The sequence below is a fragment of the Pocillopora damicornis genome, chromosome 5 (genome assembly GCF_964200805.1).
Source record: "Pocillopora damicornis chromosome 5, jaPocDami1.2, whole genome shotgun sequence".
Classification (NCBI taxonomy): Eukaryota; Metazoa; Cnidaria; class Anthozoa; order Scleractinia; family Pocilloporidae; genus Pocillopora; species Pocillopora damicornis.
In genome coordinates, this window is record NC_142674.1 from 21,538,695 (window position 1) to 21,563,246 (window position 24,552).

The following is a 24,552-nucleotide window of genomic DNA, read 5'->3' on the forward strand; positions in this document are numbered from 1 at the left end:
TCAAATCATTCTCGTTGCTCATCTCATCGCCTGCTACTCGCAAGTCACAGGTTGGCATTCAAGCTGCAGCATTAGGAATAAGGAGGCGAAACTAAGCGGAACGTACAAAACATATCTTTGCATGTGATCTCAGATTAAACAATTGATATGTTTTATAAGGCTCAGCTACTCTAAGAGAAGAAAACATAATTAAATGCTGCATATCAACGAAAACACTGATAAGTTTATTTTCTACAAAATGAGGTGGGTCTATACCAAAATTGATATGCATAATCGGCAACATTGCAATTCTCTGCAAAATTTCTTCACGCATATTACAGACACCGTCAGAAACAGCGAGGTAAAGGACCTCGGTTTCTAAAGGAGTTCTTCTTCTGTAGCAAATTCAAAGAGGAACAATTATGGCGTGACATTGTAAATAGGATGCAACGCCATCCAATTACATTCAACAAGAATACGTTAGGGCCTTTTACGATTGAGTGTCATAAAGCCATCCAAGGTGGTCAGAACGGCCAATCAGAGCAAAGATGAATATCTCCAGGAACCAATCAAAATGTGACCGGACCGAAGGGCGGGAAAACGATAGTGAGCAAGACGCGTTTGGTTTAAGTCTGGCAGCTGAATGGTTTTCTTGCTCAATCTCAGAGGGGTAGTGAGGACACAAAGTGTATTCCCAGATAGCCAAAGACACTCATTTGAAAAATATTCTTTGTTACGTTTAAAAATTATCACAGCTAATCAATAATATTGGTGACTAGGTACTATACTCATGAAAATAAACACCGACACGCAGATAATGAATAATAACAATCTCCAAAATAAAGCTTACACTTTAAATACCCAAGCTTGGCTTGTAGTCATGTTGTTCGCATTGCGTGACAGATCCATAAATACAGTTGTCTTATTTTGTACGCAAGGTACATGATTCTGTGCGAAGCTTCCTTACAATCAAATCGATCAATCGAGCTAAGATTCTTGCGCTTATAAATAATGAGATTTTCAGTGATCCTCTATAAAGGTATCACGAAACTTTCCTTTTTTAACACTTTATAGTTATATCCACGTGATAACTTACGATCCTTAAAAACTAATCTACATAAGTACTTTGTCCCTTTATGATCCATGTCAGTATCTCAAGTGCTGCGCACCTACCCCTCCCCTATTCCAAAAACATTCAACTGATAACAAATTAAGGCTAATGTTGGGGGAGGGGTTGGTCTGCAGTTGCTTAGCTACTAACAGTGATCCTTCCTTTACGTCTATTATTGCCTAGGATGACACACATTTTGCCAGATGTTTCTAGACTACAATCATCATTATGCTTAAACTATATGTACATCTTGGTGTCAGAAAGCTTCCACATCAGGCTCACAGGTCGATCATTGCTGCATCCTGTGAAAGTTAAATGAAGATTTCGTTACAAACCTGAGTGGTTCCGTGAGCGCTGGAATTCTCTCTGTAAACCCCACTACCACCCCCCTCCCTCAATCTCTAACCACCTCCCTTCCTATGGGGCAGGATTGAAACTTACTACTTAAGGGAAACCCCTATCTGAAATTCTTCCTCTGGAGAGTTGCCTTCTTCAAATGCGTTCCCTGAAATACCGTACCTCCGCAGAAAGTTTCCCTTGGGAATCAGTCCTTATTTATCGCTGCAAGGGGGGTGGGGGCTGGGGGGGAGGAGGAGGAGGATTTTGGGTGGAATCGCATGGTTTTCAGAGGGGATGGAGAGAGGATTTGTCAGAGTATAAAGGGAGGACTAAAGAAAATTGACTGGGGAGGGGGGGAGAGGGATCAAGCACAATTTATAGCGACACAACCAAATTCTTCCAGCCTGCCCCTCCCCCCTCCTCCCTTCACCTCTTCAAAAAAGCATTCGTCTTCATGATACGAAAAGAGCAAAGGCAGCACTTACATCATCACTGGTATCACAATCTCGATAGGCCCGCAATCCTTTGGGTCTGGGATCATACTTGAAACTCTCAGAGCCCTCCATTTCTTCCACGTCGTCTTGAGAAAGTTTAGAGTAGCGATAAGAGGGGCGGCTGCAATGATACAAAACAAAAGTTGTAATGCGACATTTCCTCAAGATACTCCAGGTTACAATGAGTTGGAAAATTCTTGGCACGCACCACTACTTTCTAGATTTTTTCCAAAACCTTTATTTCCATCTCCCTCTCTCCCATTTCAGTGTTACCTGGAGTTAACAAAATGGTCACTAGTTTAAGGCAACATTGTTTAGGGGGGGGGAAAGGAGGCACTTGCAAGTAACTTATTGGGGATTTTTCCTTCATCCTTTTCTCTTCTGTTTTTCTGTACGATTGTGTGACTGAGGACGACAGGATCATACGATGAAAAAACTTGGTAGAAATTTTTTTTTTTATTTTTTTTGCGGTTGGAATTCAATTTTGTTTGATTTAAATAAAATTTCCACTGAATAGAGATTATCTGAAACAGAGGTTATATCACATCGTGTAAGATAAAAATGCACTTACATTTTATGAACCTTCCAGTATTTTCTGCCAAAGTACACAGCGGCCACAATCAAAATCAAAACCATAGGAAAGACTATCCATACCGCACCTTTACTGTGCGCCTTCTACAGATAGAAAAGAAAAAGATCTGATGATTGATTCTCCACATTGTCTGTCGTATATTTTTTATAATTTTAAGTCTGAGAATTTGGTGTGAAATCAAATGGTATCCCATGCTTGATAAGTTCTTTACTTCTCGTCACCCTTCTGCTTAAAAATGTATTGGTATTGTAAGGAGAAACTCATATTTGGTCACTCCAGGGATTGAAAGAGTTAATGTATCAAGAATTCTTTATAACTTTATTGAAACACTGCCTCGGTATCTGTGATGCGTGAGTGAGTGGCAAGTAAACGGGGAAAAGAACGAAGACCACTAGAAACATTCAGTCTAAGATGACCTTAGCCTGCCGAATAGTGCTTGGGCGTGACCGTTTCTTCGTCCGCGGGAAGGGGTATAACCTTGAGGAACGTGGGCCGAGAGGGTCTGGAACTTATAATAAGTTTTTAGTGCCAGACCCCCTTCACACTTCTCTCCGAGTCGTCTCAAATTTTTCCGCGGACAGAGAAAAGCGCGTCCTGCAGCGCCAATAATGAGGGCCTGATCTCAAGCTAAGGTTAGCTAAGCCAATATTTGATTCATATGAAAACACGTCATGCAGACTGCTAGGATCGACAATGTCGAAAGCCTCGAGTAAATAAAAAATGATAAATTTTTAGCTCGGCTGTGAAACATAATATGCGGTATAAAAAAGTCCACGGCGATCTAACGACAAACTAAAAAAGAGTTAGATACTAAAGGATTTCCTCTGAAGTGGAAATCCTTAAACTCTTCGAATATTCATTATTCATTACGAGCCCTGTAGATTTAAGATGCGTCGAGGAGAAGTATGCAAGGGGTCTGGCACTAATAATGATCATCAGTACCAGACCCCCTGCAGACCTCTCGCCAGCTCGCGTTGCTGAAGCCGTTAGACTTTTCCCGCGGGTGAAAAAATAGACTGGTGCCGTAGCGCTCACAATAAAGACCCGCTCCCAAGCGATTGAATAAAATAATATAAAAAAACAGCGTCCTTACCTTCTTTGCAAATTTTGCCTCATAGTCATAATTCATCCCGTATTCGTACCATGAAGCATTTTTACAGAGCTGCTGTGAGTCTAAATACTTATTCACAATAGGATCACCTCCACAGCACTGATCACCTGGAATACGTCGATATCTACAACAAATTATATTATATATTTAGCTGAATTATACAGGCAGTTTTATTGGTTCTTATCTATGATCTATTGGAGAACAGATGACGGTACAGACGACGGCCTAGATGACGTCACTAGCGGCCAAATTTTCTTCAGATCCAATAGTTTCATTTATCAAGCAACACACAAGCCAAACTGACAAAGATCAGTCACGACATGAATTTTTTAAAACAGCATAATCACAATATTGATTTGCTATTGTCGCGACAGAGCCACAATATACCATAATTCGTCACTCTGGTCACGCGTGAATCTATGCGCCACTGACCCTAAATTGTCTGTTTCCACGTCACCATGTATACAAAGCTCTGGAGGTTTATGTTCGTCCCTCACGCAATTATTTCCATTTGGATGATAGCCGTAGTCGCTGAGGAAAAAGAAAAAACGAAAAGAACAAAATATTGGCAAATCCATCAAGGCGGCAATAAACTGTTCAATGAAGGGTATTCCACGGGGTTTGCGGGGGCGCAATTCAGTTCATAACTAAAACATGAACATTCCTTCGTTTCAGACTATTTCCGTTGAGCAGGTGAAAAAAAAACAACAACATTTAAGAAACAGCGTGGAAACTGAGAGCGAGAAGTATCACACGTCATTTCGACCCCACTCCGTGTGCGGCTTTCATGTTTCGTATTTGCCCATTGGTTTTTCCCTCCACTACTCCACATACACTAGAGCCCTCCAGAGAGAGTTATTAAAATTAACACTGGAATTCAACAAATTGCATAAACAATTAGGGTAGAACCATAACATATATATATATATATATATATATATATGCATGCTCACTAGTTTATCTAGTTTGAGCACTCTGGCATGGCTTAGATGATACCACATATGTGAGATCACTTGGGGTGGCTATATAGCCTTACCTCCATCCTAGCATCAGCACTGCACTGATGAGGCCCAGAAGGCCGAAACAGTACTGTCTGCAGTTAGTTATATATATATATATATATATATATATATATATATATATATATATATATATATATATATATATATATATATATATATATATATATATATATATATATATATATATATATATATATATATATATAGGTTACGTTGTTTTTTTTTTTTTCAAGTTTCAACTTTATTAAGTTTACAGGAAAATCTTTGTACAATAATCACCTCCTGCAAATAGCGAGCTAATCTAGGCAGGCGGTGTTAAGGACATACAACACGAATTACAAAAACACGAATTATGCGATTTACTCGATTTTGCATACATACGTTGTTTTCGAAGATTCTGCATGAGCTCTGATATCTTTAGCCAGCTCCAGGCATTCAGTTAACAAAACGAAACAAGATGGTAAATGGCGCAATAGAAACGGAAAATTGAAAAACAAGGGAAGTCTAAGTCGGGTCGCGCAATGCCACTCGACCCAAACCTCCCCCGTTTTTTTAACTCCCCCGTGACTAACGCGCCGTTCATTATTTCGCTCCGTTTCCCAAACTGAACGCCTGGAACAAACTATGATATGTTCCGTTGCACTCTTTGCTGCCTTACCATTCTATATCATCGTGTGTACACTCACAACATTCACTTTTTTCTTGATGGATATAATCCACTCCATTAAAACAACTGCAAACAAACAACAGTTAAAATACTTTAGCTAACTACCCCTCGTGAACAACCTTAAACCCTTTAAATCTCATGAGAAACCAAGACAGAATTTCTCCTTAGAACATCAATACAAAATTAAGACGACAAGTGATGAGAAAAGAGAAAAATATCAATTAGGGGATTATTATTTGATCCAATACCAATTTCTCCGAACTAACATCATCAGAATTGTATGGCTAACAGTAAGGAGAATAACTAACGAGATCTGCTGTCTATACCTTTCCTCTAGTACTAAGTTTGGCATATTTGGCGTGTCAACGCTTCTTTCTTAAACATTTCCATTTGAAATTTTACGCGGGAAATTAACGCGCGTCCGGCCAAAATTGATCCCCTTGCGCATGCCCAATGTTTGACCGCTCTGTTGCTTTAATTTGTAAATGCGTTTTAACGCTGGAGTTATATATCTTTAGGCATCAGAGAGGAGACCGTACGGTCATGTATGTAGATAATAGTCAAAATTGTTTCCTTACAGACTCTCTTTCTTTGGTCTTAGAATGTAAACTTTTCTACCCAGCAAGCATCCGTTTTTCGCCCCTTTACCGTGAGGTATCCACTTTTCGTAGTCGTCGTCTTTACCTAGAGAACAACAACATCCATCAAATGATTTCAACGGCCAATCAAAGCAAAGGGAAATGTAAAAGAAAGCCAATAAGGATTCAGGGTAAATACATGTGACCGGCTCCGAGCGCGGGAAACACGAGAGAATACGAAGTTGCAATTGATTGGAGTATGTAATCGCATGAGGCCGAGTAAAATTAAGGATTGATTTCTGCAACTTCTGAAAACACAATTAATCCCTAACTTTAAGAGGAAACAAGCGCTTACTTGTTTGTAATAAAACAGCCAAAATTTTCTTTTATAAGAAAGATCAACAACGAACACAGTTGCGCAACGGCTTAGGAAGCCATTTTAGTGTTCAGTTATCATTAATATAACCTGTAAAACGCACGAATCAGCGAAATTAAATTCTTTGTTTGTGCAGCAACGCCAAAACAAAAAAAGGCAACCCTGCTTAAAAACATTCACCATCAATAAAATTTTTTAACTTTTTAAGAAAAGTTAAGCCTTTTTAAATGTTTTCTACATTTTGTTCGAAATTGGGCAGGAAGTTTCTTGTCCAATCACCGACCGAATTAAACCGCGGGAAAACACGGGTGGCCAGGACACGATTGGTTTTAGCTTTGTATCTGATTAGTCGAGATGGTGGTGCGTGATTTCTGGACCAATCAGCGGGCGAAGTAACGCAAGGGAAAACGCGAGTGGCCATGACGCCATTGGTTGAGAAAGAGGCACGTGTTTTCTGGACCAACCACAAAACGCACCCCGTCCTGAAATCCCAATGGTATTTATCACCTTCTGTTCTTAGGCAAGGCGCGCGGAGTCTCACCGAAAACCAGCAAACTTTGGCAACTTACAAGCTCTTTTGAGTACGTTCTCAAAGTCCACAGTGATAACCTGCCACTCTCTTGAAGGTAAAGTAAATCCCCACAAACTGAACCTCATTGTTTTTCCACCCGGCTCTGTGACCAACCCGGTGACAGTGAAGTCGCGGTTTGTAAAAGGATGCTTGAACCAACAGCGGCCCTCGTTCACTGAATACCTGAAAAAAATTCCAAACATGAATAAATTTTCCTCATCTGTCAATAATTTCCTCCGTGAAGGAATATTTATAACAAACATTTTCACTCAGCAATTGCACTCTAACAACAAGCAGTCAGTTAACCCTTTAACCCCTAAGAGTAACTGGCATCTAATTTCTCCTTACAATATCATCCCTGAATAAAACATTAAGGTCAAGAGAATTATGGAAATGATCAACAACGCAGGAAACTCTTGATTCTTAAACAAATTCTTCTTTTCAGAACCCTTAGAAATGTATAGGAAATGTAGGGAGAATATGCATACTGATGTTAGGGTGTAAAGGGTTAAGAAAACGAAGCGCGATTGTAAACAGCGCGAATGTAGCGGAAGAGTTAAATAAAAACTGGCTTGAGTTAAAAACGAGGGAGGTTGGGTCGGGTCTCGTAATGAACTACATTCTCTACGCGAACCGATCGGAACTTCCCTCGTTTTCGCTCTGCCGCTATTATCACGCCGTTTATTATTCGCTCCGTTCACCAACCGAACGTCTGGAACACGCTACTCCGCAAAATTTTGTCCCAGCAGTTTTTCCCTCAACAAATCTTCTTCAGTAAATGGGATAATAGCTGATCGTGAAGTCTGATCGTCCGGGTGATAAGAGTCCTGGAGAAGACTGATCTCGGCAGTCGTGAAAGCGGTTTCGAAAGCCTTAGCTAAATTCCCCCCTGCCCTCCCACCCCACACCTCGCTCTTGCACTGTGACAAGAACAGGCCACAAGTTTGATCCTTCCTACTTTTAAATTGGTGCTTTGTTGTAAATCTTTACAAAAACCCTTGAAGTGGATAAAGCGATGATGTTATTCATCACTTGTTAACCTAACTACTAACATTACTCACATGAGATATTTTGTGGCAGAGCTGAAAGCTGGTACAGCCACGATCAAGTTTCCATGATCTCCAATGGAGTAATGGTGCGAGCCACTCAGAACCTACAAACAACAGATATCACTAATGCAACGCTTTGCGATTGAGTGTTTTAGAGCACTTTTCGATTAGATGTCGTCAAACAGAAGAAAAGAAAATACCTTTAAGAGCCAACGAGAACTCAAATTGAAAACAAGCAAACTGCCTGAAGCGCGAGAAAAACGCGGACGACCAAATTGGGATTTGTTCTAGTTTCGCATCTGATTGGTTGAGAGAGAGGCGCGATTTTTCTGAACCAATCAAAGAGCTAAGAAAAGGAAAACCTACACCCACGCAATCACAACGACGAATCAGAAAAAAGCGAAAAAAACTTTTCCAGGAGCCACACTGTACTCAAAGTAAAAAGAAGCCAACCCCCTGAAGCGCGGGAAGACCCAAGGGACCCATGTTGCGAAAGACCACTATTTGTGCACTGTTTGTACTGTTTATAACTTGTTTAGAGAAAGGGCTGGGGAGATATCAATCTCTTCCCAATATTTTCTCGTCTGTAGCTTTCATTCGATCCAGAGAGAAAAACAAACTTCTGAACAATATTAGCATCCTTTGCAGCCATCATTTAGTTCCGTCACGCAACTCACTCTCGCAATAAAGCGCTGCGTGACGTGACCAATCAAAGGTCGCAAAGGAGACTGGTCTTCACTTGAACCTACCTTATTCCACGTGTACCCTCCGTCACGTGTCATCCACACGTCCACGTTTCTGTTCAAGGCACTACCCGCATGACCATGAGCAAGTATGATACCAACCACGTTAGGAATGCTCAAGGGCCCCATGGCAAACTCTACTCCTCTGCTTCGACTGAAACGGCCATGGATTTGAAGAGAGCACTTCTCACCTGGCTGATAGATTCACAATCAAAAGTTTTCATTTTGAATACAATAAAAAAAAATAGTTTTTTTCTGCGCTACTGTGCACATACAGTATACTTTCTCCTAAACCTTTTCACCCTAACATCAGCATGCACACTCTCCCCACTGTTCTCTAAATATTTCCTATGGTACTTATAGGGAGAATTTGTTGACCAATCAAGAGCATCTTGAATGGGTGATCGTTTCTTTAATTCTCCTGACCTTACTGTTTGATTCAGGCCTGATATAGTAAGGAGAATTTAGAAGTCAGTCACTCTTTGGGGTTAAAGGGTTAACGGCTATCCTATTAAGTAACCACTTCTATGATCGAACGAACATTTTGCTAACAACGGTTTTTCCTCTAAGTCGAATGTCGTTTAAAAGCTTTCTCGGAGGTAGCCAGTTCTCAAATTTGCCAAGCGTTCTCGATTACATATTTGCCGGAAATTTGACTGAATCTTCCATTTTGTGCCCCAGGCAAAAAAGCATTCACAGAGACCCACGTGGGTTGAACTACAAAGCGTGAAAATCACTACGTTCCTGTCGCCTTTATGAATTCAATCCTCATAACTGAAAAAAACGGAGCAACATTTATCTTACGCTGATAGAGCAATTTTCAATGGAGTGTCGAAAGTATTCTGGGATTGCAAAGGTTTTACTTAACTTTGCCTTGCGATTGGTCCAGAAAACTCGCGCCATCCTTTCAACCAATCAAAAGCCAAACTAAAAATAATCCGGGCTTGGTCGTCCGCGTTTTCCCGCGCTTGACCAATTTGCTTGCTTTCACTGCGAGTTCTCATTGGTTGATGATAACGTTCACCATTGTTCTGATTGGTCACTGGAATTACTTTGCTTTTGGTTTTACGACACTCAATTTCGAAAACTGCTCTAATCTAGTTGTCGACCAGAACGTAACTGAACAGAGAACCGTATCAGCCTATGGCGTTATTGTACACGAGGTGCTCATGAAATACCTCTCGCTTGACGTTCTTGCATTGTTCATCCGCCAAGGGAATAGTGCTCCACTCACCACCACGGTTAAAACTAATCATTGACGTTATACTCCTGTCTGAGGAGTTACAAAGAAATGGAGAACAAATAAATATACGTGTAAAATAAACAGTTCGTGGAAATAAATTAGAATTTAGTAATGGACATTGCACGAGATGGCGCAGCTTGTCCACTGTTTCCAAGTCGAAACTGAAATTGGAATATTAGTGTCTGTGGAAGGAGGAAAACCGGAGGACGCGGAGAAAAACCCTCAGAGCAAGGACAAGTACCAACGACAAACTCAACCTACATGGGACGCCAGGGCCCGGAATCGAACCCGGGCCACGGTAGGGGAAGACGAGCGCTCTCACCACTGCGCCACCCCTACTCCCCTGATATGTGAAAGTTCATCAAAAATTTACTGTTAACGGTATCTAAGCCATTTCCGTGATGCCCAAAGCCTGTGCTTTAAAACGAAGGTAATTGTAATGTTATTTCGTTTTCATGCATAAAAAACTCCTTTTCAAAAGAAGAAAAAAAAAGCTTTTTCTTCCTCCTTTTTCCGAAAGTTGGCGTTTTTAAGACTAGGAAATGACCTACTGGGTTGTTCATTTCCCACATACAATTTCTTCAAGGATTTCATACTTTGTCAAAACTCAATACCGCTTAGAATTACGTCAACCGACAAAATATGCTTATAAATACAAGTGTATGTGCGTATAAATATCAGCGTATTCGCGTATAAACTGCTCATATACGCACCTAAGGACATACGCGTCTGTCTCATTAGTACGTGTGAGCTAGCTTATTGCTTTTCCATTATTGACAGGTAGTTGTTTTAAAGAAGAGACTGACCGCACTAAAATAATACAAATCCACGAACTACATGAAGACTTGTTCGTTGCAAGCCGACCTTGTCAAGGTACTGTTACATGTGTATACGTGTTCGTACTCGGAAAATATAAACGGGTCATCATTTTCGAACGGAATTCTTCTATCTGAGTAGCTGTTCCTCATCACTTCGAGAAAAAAAAACTACTCCCATCACCAGGTATGCACATTTCCTGGTATCATAATATCTTTATACAGTGTAAATGTCATGACTAAATAATGATATAAAACATAAGCTTACAGAGCCGATTCTGTTATCAGGGTCACTTCTAAAATTTCCTCATTTGTAGCCACTGTTTCATTGATAATCAATTTTGATGAACAACACTGTTATTTTTCGGGGTGTCTCAACGCTTGTGTAAGAAGTTGAAGCTTTGCCAATAGCGGATCAACTACCCCAAAGAAAATTCAACAAATCTGCCCTGACAATTTTTTAAATACATACCAACGCGCGAGTTTGTACATCATAGTGTAGATCCAAGTACTGTCTATAAATCAAGCGTTTAGAAAATTCTATTACAAGACTTTAGCTTCAGGGTTTATTAAATATTACGATGCTTACCTTGGTTCATGCGGCCTGTTAAGTAAGTGCCTCTCATTGATTCCACTTTGTAGAAATCGGTTACCTCCCCATAGTTTGTGTACTAATAAACAAACAAACAAAAAAACCTTCTTTAACAATTTGGCTACAAGTGGGTTGTTTTTTACACTCCCAAGATCTCACCATCAAGTCTCTGCACTATCTTCCAAAGATTTCTCACCATTTGAGTGCCGAGAATTTGGCGTTTAATCAAACATGTCTCCTAGTTTCTCCTCAATAACTTTCTGCTTAAAAACCTATTGGCATTTCAAGGAAAAATTTCATTTTAAGCCACTCCTGGGAGCGAAAGGGTTAACCCTTTACAGCCTAATATCAAGATGTACATTCTCCATACTGTTCTCTTTACATTTTGCTAAGGTGCTTATAAGGAGAATCTGCTTAACAATCAAGAGCTTCTTTACTTGGTGATCATTTCCTTTATTCTCATAACCTTAATGTTTCATTCAGTGGTGATATTGTAAGGAGAAATTAGATGCTAGTCACTCATTGGGGTCAAATGGTTAAATGGAGGAATGCTACTATGGGCCATAAATGATTTCCTTTTCAATCTAGTACATTAAGATTAATATATAGATTTAGCCAAGCCTAAAAGCGGAGCTCGCATTTTTTTTTAACCCGCACGTCTCGAGGGCACAACGCCTTGCCCTGGCCAGGACTAGAACCCGGGTCATCCGACTCGGAGCCCAGTGCACTGACCACTACCACTGGACTACTGGACAAAGCCGTGGCGTTGGCGTGCCTGCGGTACAGTTGACCATGCATGTCAAAAGTAGTACCTTGTACGGTCGTACAGTCGTACATCCAAATTTTTTCGGCTTGATGGGTTACTACTATTTTGTATAATTATGGCGCTTCGCTCTGCGAGCTCCGCTATAAAAGAGACACCTGCTTAACGTACCACATGGTCTCGGAGCGATTCACCGAACACAATTCCATCAGCATCTGAGGTGTACAACACTCCTCTACCAGTATCTAAAATTGAAATGCCGTTATTACATTAGAAATAATGAGAATTATAATAATAATAGTAATAATAATTATCATAAAAATGATTGGAATTAATAATTATAATATTATAATTGGAATTTAGCAGGGTTGCTCTTCTTGTCCACTCTTTCCAGGTTGAATTGGAATTAGATTGTTGGTTGGGAGGGAGGCAAACTGAAAGACACGGAGAAAAACCCTTCAAGCAATAACCTGCAGTGCAGGCGTCTTATTAGGGCGAGTTAACGTTACGAATCTCGCGATCGTCTATTCAACCATGTCCGATTTGGAGATACAGGCGGCCTTGGGGGGAAGGAGCAGGGAAGGGCGAAAAATATTCACTCCCCCAACCCCACTCCTCTTCTTATTTTTGACTGTCACTCACCCCCTTGGTACAACTTTCTTTCTCTTCCCAGCCTTCCTCTGCCATTTAAATCAAAGATGGCAGCCATAATTTTCGCTGAGAAAATACTGAGCACTCGCTCGCCGAAATGACGCCTGCTCTACAGGCTATTGAAGCAAGGACGAGAACCAACAACAAATTCAAACCACATGTGACACCAGGTCCAGGGAATGGATCCCAAGCCCCACGGTGGGAGACGAGCGCTCTCACCACTGTGCCATCCCAGTTCCTCCATATAATTGCAAGATAATTTATACAACAAAACAAAAGATACACTGGCTAATAAAAATAAAGTCGAATTTAAGATGAATGAACGTAACAAACCTCCAGGATCATCAACATGAAGAAAAATCATTCCCTCCGACATGTCCATGATGGAATAAAACTGTGCAAGAAAAAAAGAATGATCAACTTGAGTGGCTACGGGCTACAGTCGTTTTGCGATTCGATCAAAAGCTGCCATTAAAATCAAAGATGGCGGCCATAATTTTCGCTGAGAAAATACTAAGCACTCCCTCACCAAAACTACGCCTGCTCTGTAGGCTATAGCTTGATAAATAACACAAATGTTTCAATGATTTGCGACAATACCCTTTCTGGTGTTACAGTTGGCACTTGTACAGGGTCCCATGAATCTCCTCCATTCTTGGACACATGCATGGTGCGGGAATTGTTATTCTGAAAAGAAGGAAAGTAAATAAAAAATTTATGAATAAATAAATAATGAATGGGTCCATAACACTCCAAACTATCACCATTTTGGTCACCAAAGTATGTAGAAAAAAATTTATTGATCACTAAATTTGCAGTGAAAGTTGGCAAATTGGTGGCCGGTGTTTGGCGATCAAGACAATTTTCGATAATTTTCAAGAATTAGTTAAAGAAAAAACTATACGTATAATTATCACCAGCGCGTTGTCGGCACCTCCTTCTCTTCAGATGTCCCAAGCAATTGCCAAGTATTGTGTAAATAATGGAAGTTTTCCCAGTTGTTCTATATTCAATCCGCGATTAATTGTTCGCTGTTCCAAATTAAGTTCTATAATTAAAGATTATTTCTTGCTGAACACTTTTTATTGAAATGTTTTGTCTCACGCTCCATATTTTTTGAGATAAAAGACATTAATCAAGACATGGTAAAAGCAAGACATTTAAGTCCTTCAGTCTCGGTTGGGTTCCGGGAATAGGGGCTCATGTTTCATCAGTTTCCTGTGAAGCTTAAGGGTTTTAAAAGTCGTAAGAAGTCACGTGAGCCTTCAAAATAGATTTCGCTATGACGAAGGGCTAACGCTCGAAATGCCAGCTTTGAAATTCTTTAAGGTGGCCAATTTACGTTATCAACTCAGTTAATAATACTAAATTACCCTGTTATACTCTCCCACCGACGCAGCACCACTCTTTAGAAACTTACCCCCTTTCTTCAAAATAGATTGCCAGCGACCAATGATTAAAATTTTTCTACTGGCAATCATTTCTTGATTCCCCGTCACCAAATTGCGCCTTTGAAAAGTCTCGAACTTGGTGCAATTCGAGAATAAATTGCAGTCATGAGAGCCAATCAGATTGCAAGGATCACAGCGATTTCAAAATGAATGTAATACATCATGTAAAGAATAGGATTAACATACCATATTGTGGCGCACAGAGACAAAGAGGAAGTGGCCCTGAAGTCCAAAGGAGTAAACATGCTGAACGTGGATAGCTAAGAGAAGCAAGCAAATCACAAACACAATGAAGTGAAAATTGTCCAAATATAAAGTCTTAACCCTTCAACTCTCACGATCTGATCGTTAATTCTCCCCTCTAGCCTCTAAACCTTTCCTTGTAAATTAGACACGAGAGTTTGGTACTGGATCAAGACAACAATTTCTACCTGATAAGTTTGAATATTCTCATTTCCTGTTTGCTGGATTAAGTATAAATGTTACAGGGAAAATTACGCGTTGATCACTTCTGGATAAAATGGTTAATCTGCATTTCAGCTATCAATATTAGTTGCACTATGAGCAAAGCACGATGCATAAGGTAATGTCTGATCAATCAATCTTATCAATTGAAGAAGAGACATGAAGTATATGCGGTCAAAACCTTATGATTTTTAGCAGAGCTGACTACATCATGTCCAAAAAAGGAAAAACGTTTTCAAAGTACATAGACTAAGGTGAAAAAGAGCAGAAATTATTCTTCCAACTTGTTCTGTAGGAAATGTCTGATTCATCAAAAAATTATCTTATTATTTAAAGCTATTTTTTAAAACTTACATTCAAACTTTTCTCCAAGGTCTCTTGATCTAAGCAACTTGGCTTCTCCTTTTAGGAAGCTATTGGCATCTGTTAATTTTAAAGACACGTGATTACAGAATTAACAAAATTATACACTTTCTTCGATTAAAACTGATCTATTGGCAACTTTACACTTACACAAAACATAAAATGAAATACTGCATGCACTTTGATTGGTAATCGTCTGTAATATTACCAGAGCAGATACATGCATGGCAACCAAAGAAAATTATTTTCTGTGCTCTGCTCAACATGGATAGGAGTTTTGAAATTATGTGAGTTTTTTTCCAGATTTGGGATTAACTACAGGAGCTGTTCATGCAAAAGAAAATTAACTGAGTGAGCTTCCCACAACCTGAAAAATAGGTACTGGTACATTAAGTTCAAACTGGCATGCTCCCTGAGGACATTTTGTATTTTGCTTTTCATTTCAGCTCTCTGTTCACTGTATAAAACAAGTGCAAGACTTCAAGACCAAGATACAACCCTCTGTGCACAAAACTTTGGGACTCATAAGAGGTTGATGAGAATTTAAGGAAATGTTTTGAACCTTTTCCAAAAGCTATGACATTTCAAAATACCATTGTCACCCCTTTAAAATAAAAAGCTATTTCCAGAACTGCAAGACAACAAACACAATAGATCAAACAATTCAAAGCAGTTACATGTTTACATGCTGATTAATGCACAGTCACCAAAAGGTTACTCACTAGATGAGACTGTCATTAAAATTGTGTTTTCTTCCTTTTTCGTATCTGTGATGGCACCCCTAAGACCAAATCAAAACAGCAAAATTTAAAAGTTCCTCTGCAGACATTGTATATCATACATCCTAGTGTCCACTTTGTAGCACATTAAAGATCTTTTCCCTAACTTAATTTTGGAGGGTCTATCTAGAACGCTGTCAGCGTAAAGAAAGGTTTTGTTTGTCTTTGAAAATGGCGACCAACTTTTTTTGAATTGGCTACCACTTTGAAGAATTTAGGAGCCAAGTGGCTATCAGAAAAAAAAAATTAATTTCACACCCTACAGTGTATGTTCCAGTTCAAATTTCTCCCTGCTTCACCCCAGTTTGATTTTCATTTTCATTTGTTTCAAACAACTTCAATAAAACAAAGAAACCTAAAACTTGAACTTGCTTGGAAATTTTTTAACTAACATCTCGCCTTTTCTCTTACCATTTTAAGCTCCTAACATAACTCTGTAAAAATTTCCAGTTATGTCCAAAGTCTGTTGATAAATATGCCTATAAAATATAGAGGAGACAAGATGGTTTGTTGATGCAAATTTTGCATTTAAGTTGGCCTGTTTGGCAGCAACAAAATTCAAGGAAGTGATCTTGAAATAAATCAGTCATTCAGTGAGTCACACAATAGATCACTCTCTTAATCAGTCAGTCTGTCTGTAAGTCAGTCAGTCAATCTGTAGGTCAGTCTGTGAATCTGTAAGTCAGTTAGACAATCTGCAGGTCATTCAATAAATCAGTCAGTCAGTCTGTAAGTTAGTCAGTCAATCTATAGGTCAGTTAGTTAATCTGCAAGTTGGGCAGTCAGTCAGTCATTCAGTGAGTCACACAATTGATCACTCTTTAAATCAGTCAATCAGCCTGTAAGTCAGCAAGTCAATCTGCTGCTCATTCAGTAAGTCAGTCAATGAGTCAATCTGTTAGTCAGTTAGTCAATTTGCAGGTCATTCAGTAAGTAAGTCAGTCAATCATTTTGTAAGTCAGTCAGTCAGTCAATCAATTTGTAAGTCAGTCGGTCAATCTGCAGGTCAATCAGTCAGTCAGTCAATCTGTAAGTCTGTCGGTCAATCAGTATGTATGTAAGTCAGTCAGTCTATAAGTCAGTCAGTAAGTTAGTCAGCCAAAAGAATCAGTCAGTTAGTCATTCACTCATGTCATCAGTAATTGAGCAAGTCACTTACAAAGTCGGTCTGAGTCAGTTAATTAGAAAGTTCTTGAAAAGCCATCAGTAACTCATCAATGACAATCTGCCAGTCAAACCTTACCATCCCATTAACAACAGCCCTTGCCAAGATCCAATCTTCCTTCCATGGATGAAACAGAAGTGGTCCACTGATCTGAAATGGAACTTTCATCTTCTCCCAACTTTTTCCCCCATTTTTGGTGATAACCAGGCCAGATTGTGTTGGGAAAAATGGAATGCTGTGAGAAACTAGTATAACCTACAAATCAAAATAAACAGAATCAAAGCATCAGTCAAGAAAACAGTTAAATAAGTTGATGATAATGTGGTATAATGGTATAATGGTAAATAGCACATTAAACTGTAAACTCCCAGATCTATATGATTTTAAAACATGTCACTTCTCCCTAATATGATATCCATACATTAATTAGCAGGAAAGGAATAGAATACTAAACAATTATCAGATAGAAATTTTTGTCTTGATCTAAACCAAATTCTCCCAACTAATTTACAAGGAAATGTTTAGCAGCTAGAGGGGAGAATTAATAATCAAATCTTGGGTGTTGAAGGGTTTAAGTCCCAGTTAGTATTCAGACTGAGGTGACAGCGGAAATGACAATAGTTCAGTAAAGGAAGCTGTTATTTGTCTTTTCAAGAGTGTGGAACAAACAAAATTGTTCAGTCCCCCCAAGAAATCAAACCCACTTCATGATCAATGTGCAGCTTCTCCTTGCAAGATCAATACTTAATATAAAAACAGGTGATAAGAATAGACAAACTAGTCAGTTCAGGGTTTTCTTGATAAAACACAACATTCTCTCAACTTAATGAAAGTGGTAAGTTTCTAGAGAAACTGAGGTGCTGTGTACAACAGGGTAATTTAGTATATTAATCAACTGAGATTATAACATAAATTGGCCACCATTAAGAGTTTTAAAGCTGACATTTTGAGAGCTAACCTTTGATCAAAGCAAATGACGAAGGGCTAACACTCAAATCGTCAGCTTTAAAACTCTTTATGGTGGCCAATTTACATCATCAACTCAGTTGAGAATACTAAATTACCCTATTATTTCAACTCGGCCATAATTAACAAAGAAATGTAGAGACACAAGATGGGAGAGTTACTAACCTTGTTAGGGTTAACTGGGCTTTTCAAGATTCCACTGTCCTTTCTGATATGCATATTAAAAACTTCAGCATTCACATGTTTGAAAGTTTTTCCAAAGTCCTCACTGAAACAAGAAAACAAGAAAAAGCAATAACATTTACCATCTATCCTTCTGAAATTAAGTACAGACAAGTTCAATTCACATCTTTAAGAAAAAAAAAATTAGGAAGTACTGTCTTCAAAGTCATTGCAACAGAAATGAAATATGTAATCCCTGCAAAAAAGTTCACATGACAGTTTGGCATCTGCCTTACATTCAAGACATATCGCAGGTTAGAATCCCAACAAAAAGCCTGAATTTTTCCAAGCTTTGATGATGAACAAGACAATTCTCTGCTGAAACAATTCCTGCTGGAAACTAAAATATTGAAAGTCTTGCAAAAAGCCCGTGGAAATACATTGGATAAAGAGGGACTAAAAATTTTGATGAGTTCATTGAAAAATGCTCTCAAAATTTTAAACTCCTTAGATACAGATCTTTTTTCACGTCTGGGGATTGGTTGTCATTAGCAACAAGGAGACAATATGATCTGTCAATTGGCTTCATTGAACAACTACATAATAAACTGATCTCTTAGACAAAGACAACAGTCACTTTCATGGAGATATTTCAATCGTTTTGGGATGTTTGATGTCAGAGAAAAAACCTTTTGAAGCAGTAAATTATTCTTCATGATAATAATCCACCATGATCTCAGATATTGAATTTCAACTCAATATTGCCTGAGTTTGAGCAATATCGTGTTTTGACAGAGAAGCTCAGAGTAAAAAGCTAAAAACAGTGAGAAAGTTGATCACAAAACTCTGAAGGAACAGATCAAGAAAGACTATCAGAAAAAACTTGGTTTTCTGGTAACATTTAGCAGAAAGGGTTAAGAGTCGAATTTGACAAGAAACTGAATCACAGCTTTTCTTTGGTCATCTCAAGACATAAGTGTATACATTGTAAAGACACATTATTCCAAAGGTATGTAATTGATACGTTTCAGATCTCCCTAACAATTTGTAACTCTTGAACTAAATGAAAAATCTTTTCTCAACTTTACCAGTAGCTAAAGAGATCTGGAATGCAAGCTATTGTCTTTCACATAGTATGCTGAACCACAGAACATGCTACTTGCTATGATGAATATTCAAGATATCAATAGTGAAACCTTTATCTCCTTTGGTCATCATAAAAGCTTTCTTTGATGAAATTATTATCCCTTACTTTCCGTATTGTAGATCTCTCAGGATTTTCAACATCATATTCAAATCTTATCAGTCATTCCATATTTTTACTCTGTTCTTCTGGTAATCAAACTCTTGTCTAGATTTGTGAACTGAATTCAGGTATTCAGACAAAGAGTTGAATGCATTTTCAAATGCAAATATCAAACTTCTGCAATATGTCGAGTTCAAGTGAGTAACCAGTATCACAATTCTTTCACTGTAACAGTCTAGCCTTCTAAAAATTTCTCATTAAGAATCATGAATATTCTTCTGTACTTTTCTTCTCTGACGAAAAAAGGTTTTTCTTTCATTTTTAATGAAGATGATAAATACAAGTATTTTTTCATCTTAAATAAAAATGAGAGATATTTTTGAAATGACAGAAGAGGAAATAAGGAACAAGAAAATGGTTGAATTATGACTGTTGGCCACATGGTATAACAGGAAAAAAAGAGCTCATTGGTTCCATAATTGGAGGCAGAGAATGCAAACCCAAACTAACTAATTTCATCCTTCTGGCCATGGCAAGGGAAAAAACATGAACAACACCTCATACCTCACAGAGCCAGAGCTACAAAAGACACTTGGCATTAAGAGTGTGGATGAAAAACTAAGATCAACAACATACATGTTAATTAGTAGTGAACAGACAGAAACCAATCCCTTTGCCAAGAACAAAAAAGGTTGAAAATACAATCCCTTTGCCAAGACCAAAAAGTTTTCAAACAGTTCCATTGCCAAGAACAATAGTAGAGAGAAGAATCCAAGGTATTCCATCAAGAAGGAAAACTAGTTATCAGAAAGAAAGAAGGAAAATAAGCCATCCCCTTCTAATGTAGAAGAAAATTTCTGAGTGCAAATGATGACAAAGATGCTGAACCACTAACTTCGAGGGATTCTTTAAAGAATTTATTGGAAAGGATCACCAAAATGACCAAAAGTTCTTAAGGTCAATCCCGGGCATGAATTCATAGGTGATGTCACAAAAGAAATGAAAAAGCATGATGTGAGGATAAGGAGAGGGAATGTGGACCATCACAGAGATCAAGGAATCATTGAGCAAATCCATCAAACTTTGGGTGAAGGTTTGTTCAGTTTACAGTATCAGGTCAATAGATGAATTTCAGATTCCAAAAGAGATTTACTGAACAGTTAAAAAGACTTCCAAAAGTTGTCTCAGCTTTGAATCATGAAGTGACTCAATTAATGGGAAAGAGTCCTGTTGAGGTGATCAATGATAACTAAAGGTGGTTGATGCAAAGAGTTCAACCCCTTATTCAAGACATGTTGGCTTGAAGGGGAGGACATTCAACTCCTCAAAGAATGTGAGGTACTTGTATGCAACTGGTGAGTTGGAAGGCAGAAAGAAAAGAGCTTCAAGTCTATGAAGGTCAACAACATAGATAGATCAATTGTGAATAAAGGAGAGCCAGTTCTCTACTATCTGAAAGATGGATCAAAGCATAGATTCATTAGAGAGGAGCTTCAGATAGTTCCTCCTGGAACTAAGCTGCCTCCTGAAGATTCATTGTGTCATTTTGATTTTCACAACTCAACTTCGGAGAATAGAAAAAAACAAACTGTACAACAGAACAGTCCTTACTACGACATATCTCAACCAGAATTACATGTACAAAAACAAAATGACCAGCCATCCAGGAAGTTTGTGTTTACTTGACCAAAGGCATATGGATACATATGATTACTATTTATAATGATAATAATATCCATTTTTTTTACCTTCTGTAAAGGTCTGAAGGTTTGCTAAAGAAAAACATCAGCTCAGTTGTGGCCAACAGTAGCATTGTCTGAAAGAAAGACATAAAAGAGAAATGTAATATACAATTTCATTTTTTTAAAAAGCATTTAGTAACAACATAAACTTTTAAATTACTTATTTTTATAAAGAGTTATTTCCAAACAACTTTTATACAGTTTTATATATCTCCCAAAGCCCTTGAAAAGTGCTGTGCAACAGTGGAATTGGAATGAGGGCACTAAATTAAATCATTATGGTACTTCCTTTTAACCCTTTAACTCCCAAGATATGAATGTTAATTCTCCCCTGTAGCTGCTACACATTTCCTTGTAAATTAGTTATGAGAACTTGGTGCTAGATCAAGATAGCAGCTTCTACCTGATAAGTTTGAATATTCTCGTTACCTGTTTGCTGAAGAATGTATGGATATTGTAGGGAGAAGTTTTATGTTAATCACTGCTGGGAATTAAAGGGTTAATTCACAAAAAAAAACCTAACTTAACCTGTTTACCCCAAAACTGACCAGGGCAAAATTTTTCCTTACAACAGCAGTCAAGTGATGAGAATAAAGGAAAACATCATGTAGGAGATTATAAGTAAGCAGTAACCAAATTACCAGAATCAACATCATAATAATTTTGTGGCAGACAGTTAGGAGAATTATTGACAAGATCTTGGGAATGAAAGGGTTGACTTATTGTGATGATCAATCTACCTCCACAGAGCTACACTGTAGATTGATCATCAATTGATCAAGGTAGATTGATCATCAATCTACCTCAATTTTACAAGACACAGCAGAATTCTACCATTTCCTTATTTTCATCTTTTCTTTAATTCGTTTTGTTTAATGATTTTTTAATGAGGGGTTTTTGGCTATTAATTACCCACACATGCTTCTTTCACCCATTATTTGTTTAAGTGTGTTAAAACAGAAAATAAACAACTGCTTTTTTAATCAGTGCAGTCAGACAAAATTTAATCGGTATCCTTAAGACTTAAAAATCATTTGATATTTAATAGTACCACTCCATGTCAAATTTAAACAATCTCATGGAAATTCGTCTAAATCTTTCCCTATAAATGTTACACTTGGCTTTGTTAGGAAAAAAACGAAAAAAACTGCGAGCCAAAACTTCATGCGCATATACCTTAAGACAAAGGAGCATTCCTATAGGAATTTTTGGATGCCATGGTAATTTGTTCTTCTTAATTCAATAACCGACATTTTATGATTAATGATAAACAATAACTGCAGGGGATAAAAAGCACCTAAAATTTAACAACAAAAACACTTGCTAGAGCCGTAAGATCGAGCAAAGGTTTAATAGAAAGTTTGCACATACTGAGAGCCTATAATTCTGTCTAAACATCGCCGATCATCATGTGATCCGCACTAGGTAAATTAAACCGAATACTAATTTCAGATGGTAGATGCATCGGTATCGCTGAGGTAAACGACGTAGTTTTCGTAAAGCGAAAAATAAGGGTCGTGATTAAAAGCTCTACTCACCGCAGCTTCTCCAGTCTGTTTTTTACCGATCCAGCTGATGGAAATACTCATCTTTGTTTCGTTTTCAAACTTCCACTTCAAAAAAGAAAAAGGTTCCAATGAATTGCAACTACCGTTGTTACAAGATGCGGAAATATGGCTGTTCTTTGTAAACAAAAAACAAAACTGCAAAATGCACTAGACTTACTGGATTATCTTCGATTTTACTGCTTTCATCCACAGCAGGATTGTCACATTTCCCGTCTCCTCCTACGTTGACTACACCTTCATCTTCCTCGTGTTTCGCGTCTCGGCGAAAACGTCGCTGAGAGTTCAGGGATTTTCTCGAGATCGATAATTTTAGGACGTTTGTAGACGGTTGATCGCGGACGAGTTCAGCGTTTATAACCGCACACATACAGTGTACAACGAGAAAAATACTTGCTACGACAACCCCACGCATTATTAAGGGAAATAAAATCACAATGACAAAAAATAATAGGAGAAATAAAAGAACAACGAAAAGCTATAGTTTAAAATACATGTCCCCCAATGATTTTCTCCGAGAATAAACTTGAAAGACCGATCCGAGCATGCGTTAAATACCTAACCGCAGATTTAATTTCCTGCAGTCTCGGTTTTCTGAGGGAGGGATATGACCTTGTTGGAAGTAAGCAGGAGATTTAGGTGAAAATGAGAAACTTATATTTCTCTTTTTGCAACAGCTTCTTGTTGTTTATGAGATAATTTGAACAGGTTCTTGAATTTCAAAGGGATTTTAGCAATGTTTCATCGATGTCCCTAAATCCAAACAGAGGTCCGCAACAGTGTGCGAATTCTTGTCACACCATTCCGTCTGAAACCCAAGAGATTATAGTTTCTTGCATAGACTCATCAGTAATATGGAGAGAGGAAACAGGAAATTTCCACGGCTGAGCTGAAAGCTTTTCCGCATTCTTTATAACGATAATGATAACATGATATTCGTTTCCCGTCGGTGGTAAAGTTTTTTTTATTGTAGACATTTCATGCAAAAATCGAAAGCCCTTTTTTCCCTTATCAAACTTGTGACTGAAGCCATAACAGAGAGCTAAACTAGACACTTCATGTAGATCACATGACTAGTACTTCACAACACCAACCGGCCTTAGCGCGCCAGGCCATCAGCTGAGAAACACAGTGTAGTAGTATTGGCGCATGAGTCACATCCAAAATCAACTCGACCCAAACTTCCCCCTTTTTTCGTTCTCCGCTGTTAGCACATCATCCTTAGCTCGTTACAAGAGTTCGTTCTGAGTTCATTCTGTAGGCAGCTTTTGATAGGATTTTGAATTCTTTGGTTTTTTTTTTTTTTAAGTCAACCCTATAAATTTGACAAATTATTTGCGTTTTTATGGACCTCGACTTTGTCACGGTCCATATTAACTGAAGTCAGCCAATATCCAGCCATCTTGACCTCACGCTTGGTCAATAGTGCATATCTAACAATTCTTCTACTGCAAGTTACCAGGATAACTTTAATATACAAAATCAACCGATCACAAGATAGCAAACAAGCAAAGATGTATTTTTCACAAATTCAGTCGTACTAATCAGTATTTTCACTAAATGACTAAGTAACCATTTGTGCATTAATGACACTGGTTTGTATTTTACGACGATCAGTCGAAATGCACCCCATAATGAAATTGATTCCTCATCTCCTGTAGTTGGATAGGTCAATTTTATGTAAGAGACACCAACATCACACAATTTATAACGTCACAAAATTTTCTACTCAAAAGCCTGTGACACTCCAAAAAACGCCCTTCGACGATTTCATCTGTAGGTACATACCTAGATTCCCTTATTACCAAAGTTTTAAAGTGTACTCGTATTCCAACTCATATGAGATATTTGGCTGAATTTTTTTTCTTTTACTCTTGTCGACATCATCTTTAATATCAAGCTTCATGCTGAACTTTTTGGAAATATATAGATCTACTTTAGCACGATCGCGA

At 38.3% G+C, this 24,552-nt stretch overlaps 1 protein-coding gene and 1 long non-coding RNA gene across 2 annotated transcripts; one reads left to right on the forward strand and one right to left on the reverse strand.

The window, feature by feature from the left end:
* Window positions 1-203: 203 nt before the first annotated feature.
* LOC113685219 (sortilin) lies at window positions 204-23,310 on the reverse strand. The gene is made up of 24 exons (XM_089206684.1): window positions 22,761-23,310; window positions 22,574-22,648; window positions 21,042-21,109; window positions 18,051-18,153; window positions 16,998-17,174; window positions 16,166-16,233; window positions 15,698-15,756; window positions 14,967-15,035; window positions 14,334-14,407; window positions 13,297-13,383; window positions 13,030-13,090; window positions 12,217-12,290; window positions 11,280-11,361; window positions 9,811-9,905; window positions 8,639-8,827; window positions 7,902-7,993; window positions 6,839-7,023; window positions 5,894-5,999; window positions 5,307-5,381; window positions 4,059-4,157; window positions 3,609-3,750; window positions 2,495-2,598; window positions 1,915-2,044; window positions 204-1,392 (listed from the first exon to the last, which is right to left on the reverse strand). The coding sequence occupies exons 1-24, from the start codon at window positions 23,013-23,015 to the stop codon at window positions 1,369-1,371; spliced, it is 2,493 nt and encodes an 830-aa protein (XP_089062810.1). The 5' UTR covers window positions 23,016-23,310; the 3' UTR covers window positions 204-1,368.
* Window positions 18,853-20,903, forward strand: LOC149045942 (uncharacterized). Its single transcript, XR_016186697.1, has 2 exons — window positions 18,853-19,056; window positions 19,685-20,903. It is a non-coding gene; the product is annotated as an uncharacterized LOC149045942 (long non-coding RNA).
* Window positions 23,311-24,552: the final 1,242 nt, after the last annotated feature.

What these genes read in the sequence shown, in the direction of transcription:
- LOC113685219 (XM_089206684.1), bottom strand. Translation starts at nt 23,015, where the DNA reads ATGCGTGGGGTTGTCGTAGCAAGTATTTTTCTCGTTGTACACTGTATG. An exon ending in TCTGCCACAAAATATCTCAT is followed by an intron (nt 7,024 to 7,901) that starts GTGAGTAATGTT and finishes AATTTTTTTCAG; the next exon opens with GTATTCAGTGAACGAGGGCC. An exon ending in TACTGGAAGGTTCATAAAAT is followed by an intron (nt 2,045 to 2,494) that starts GTAAGTGCATTT and finishes GTATCATTGCAG; the next exon opens with CCGCCCCTCTTATCGCTACT.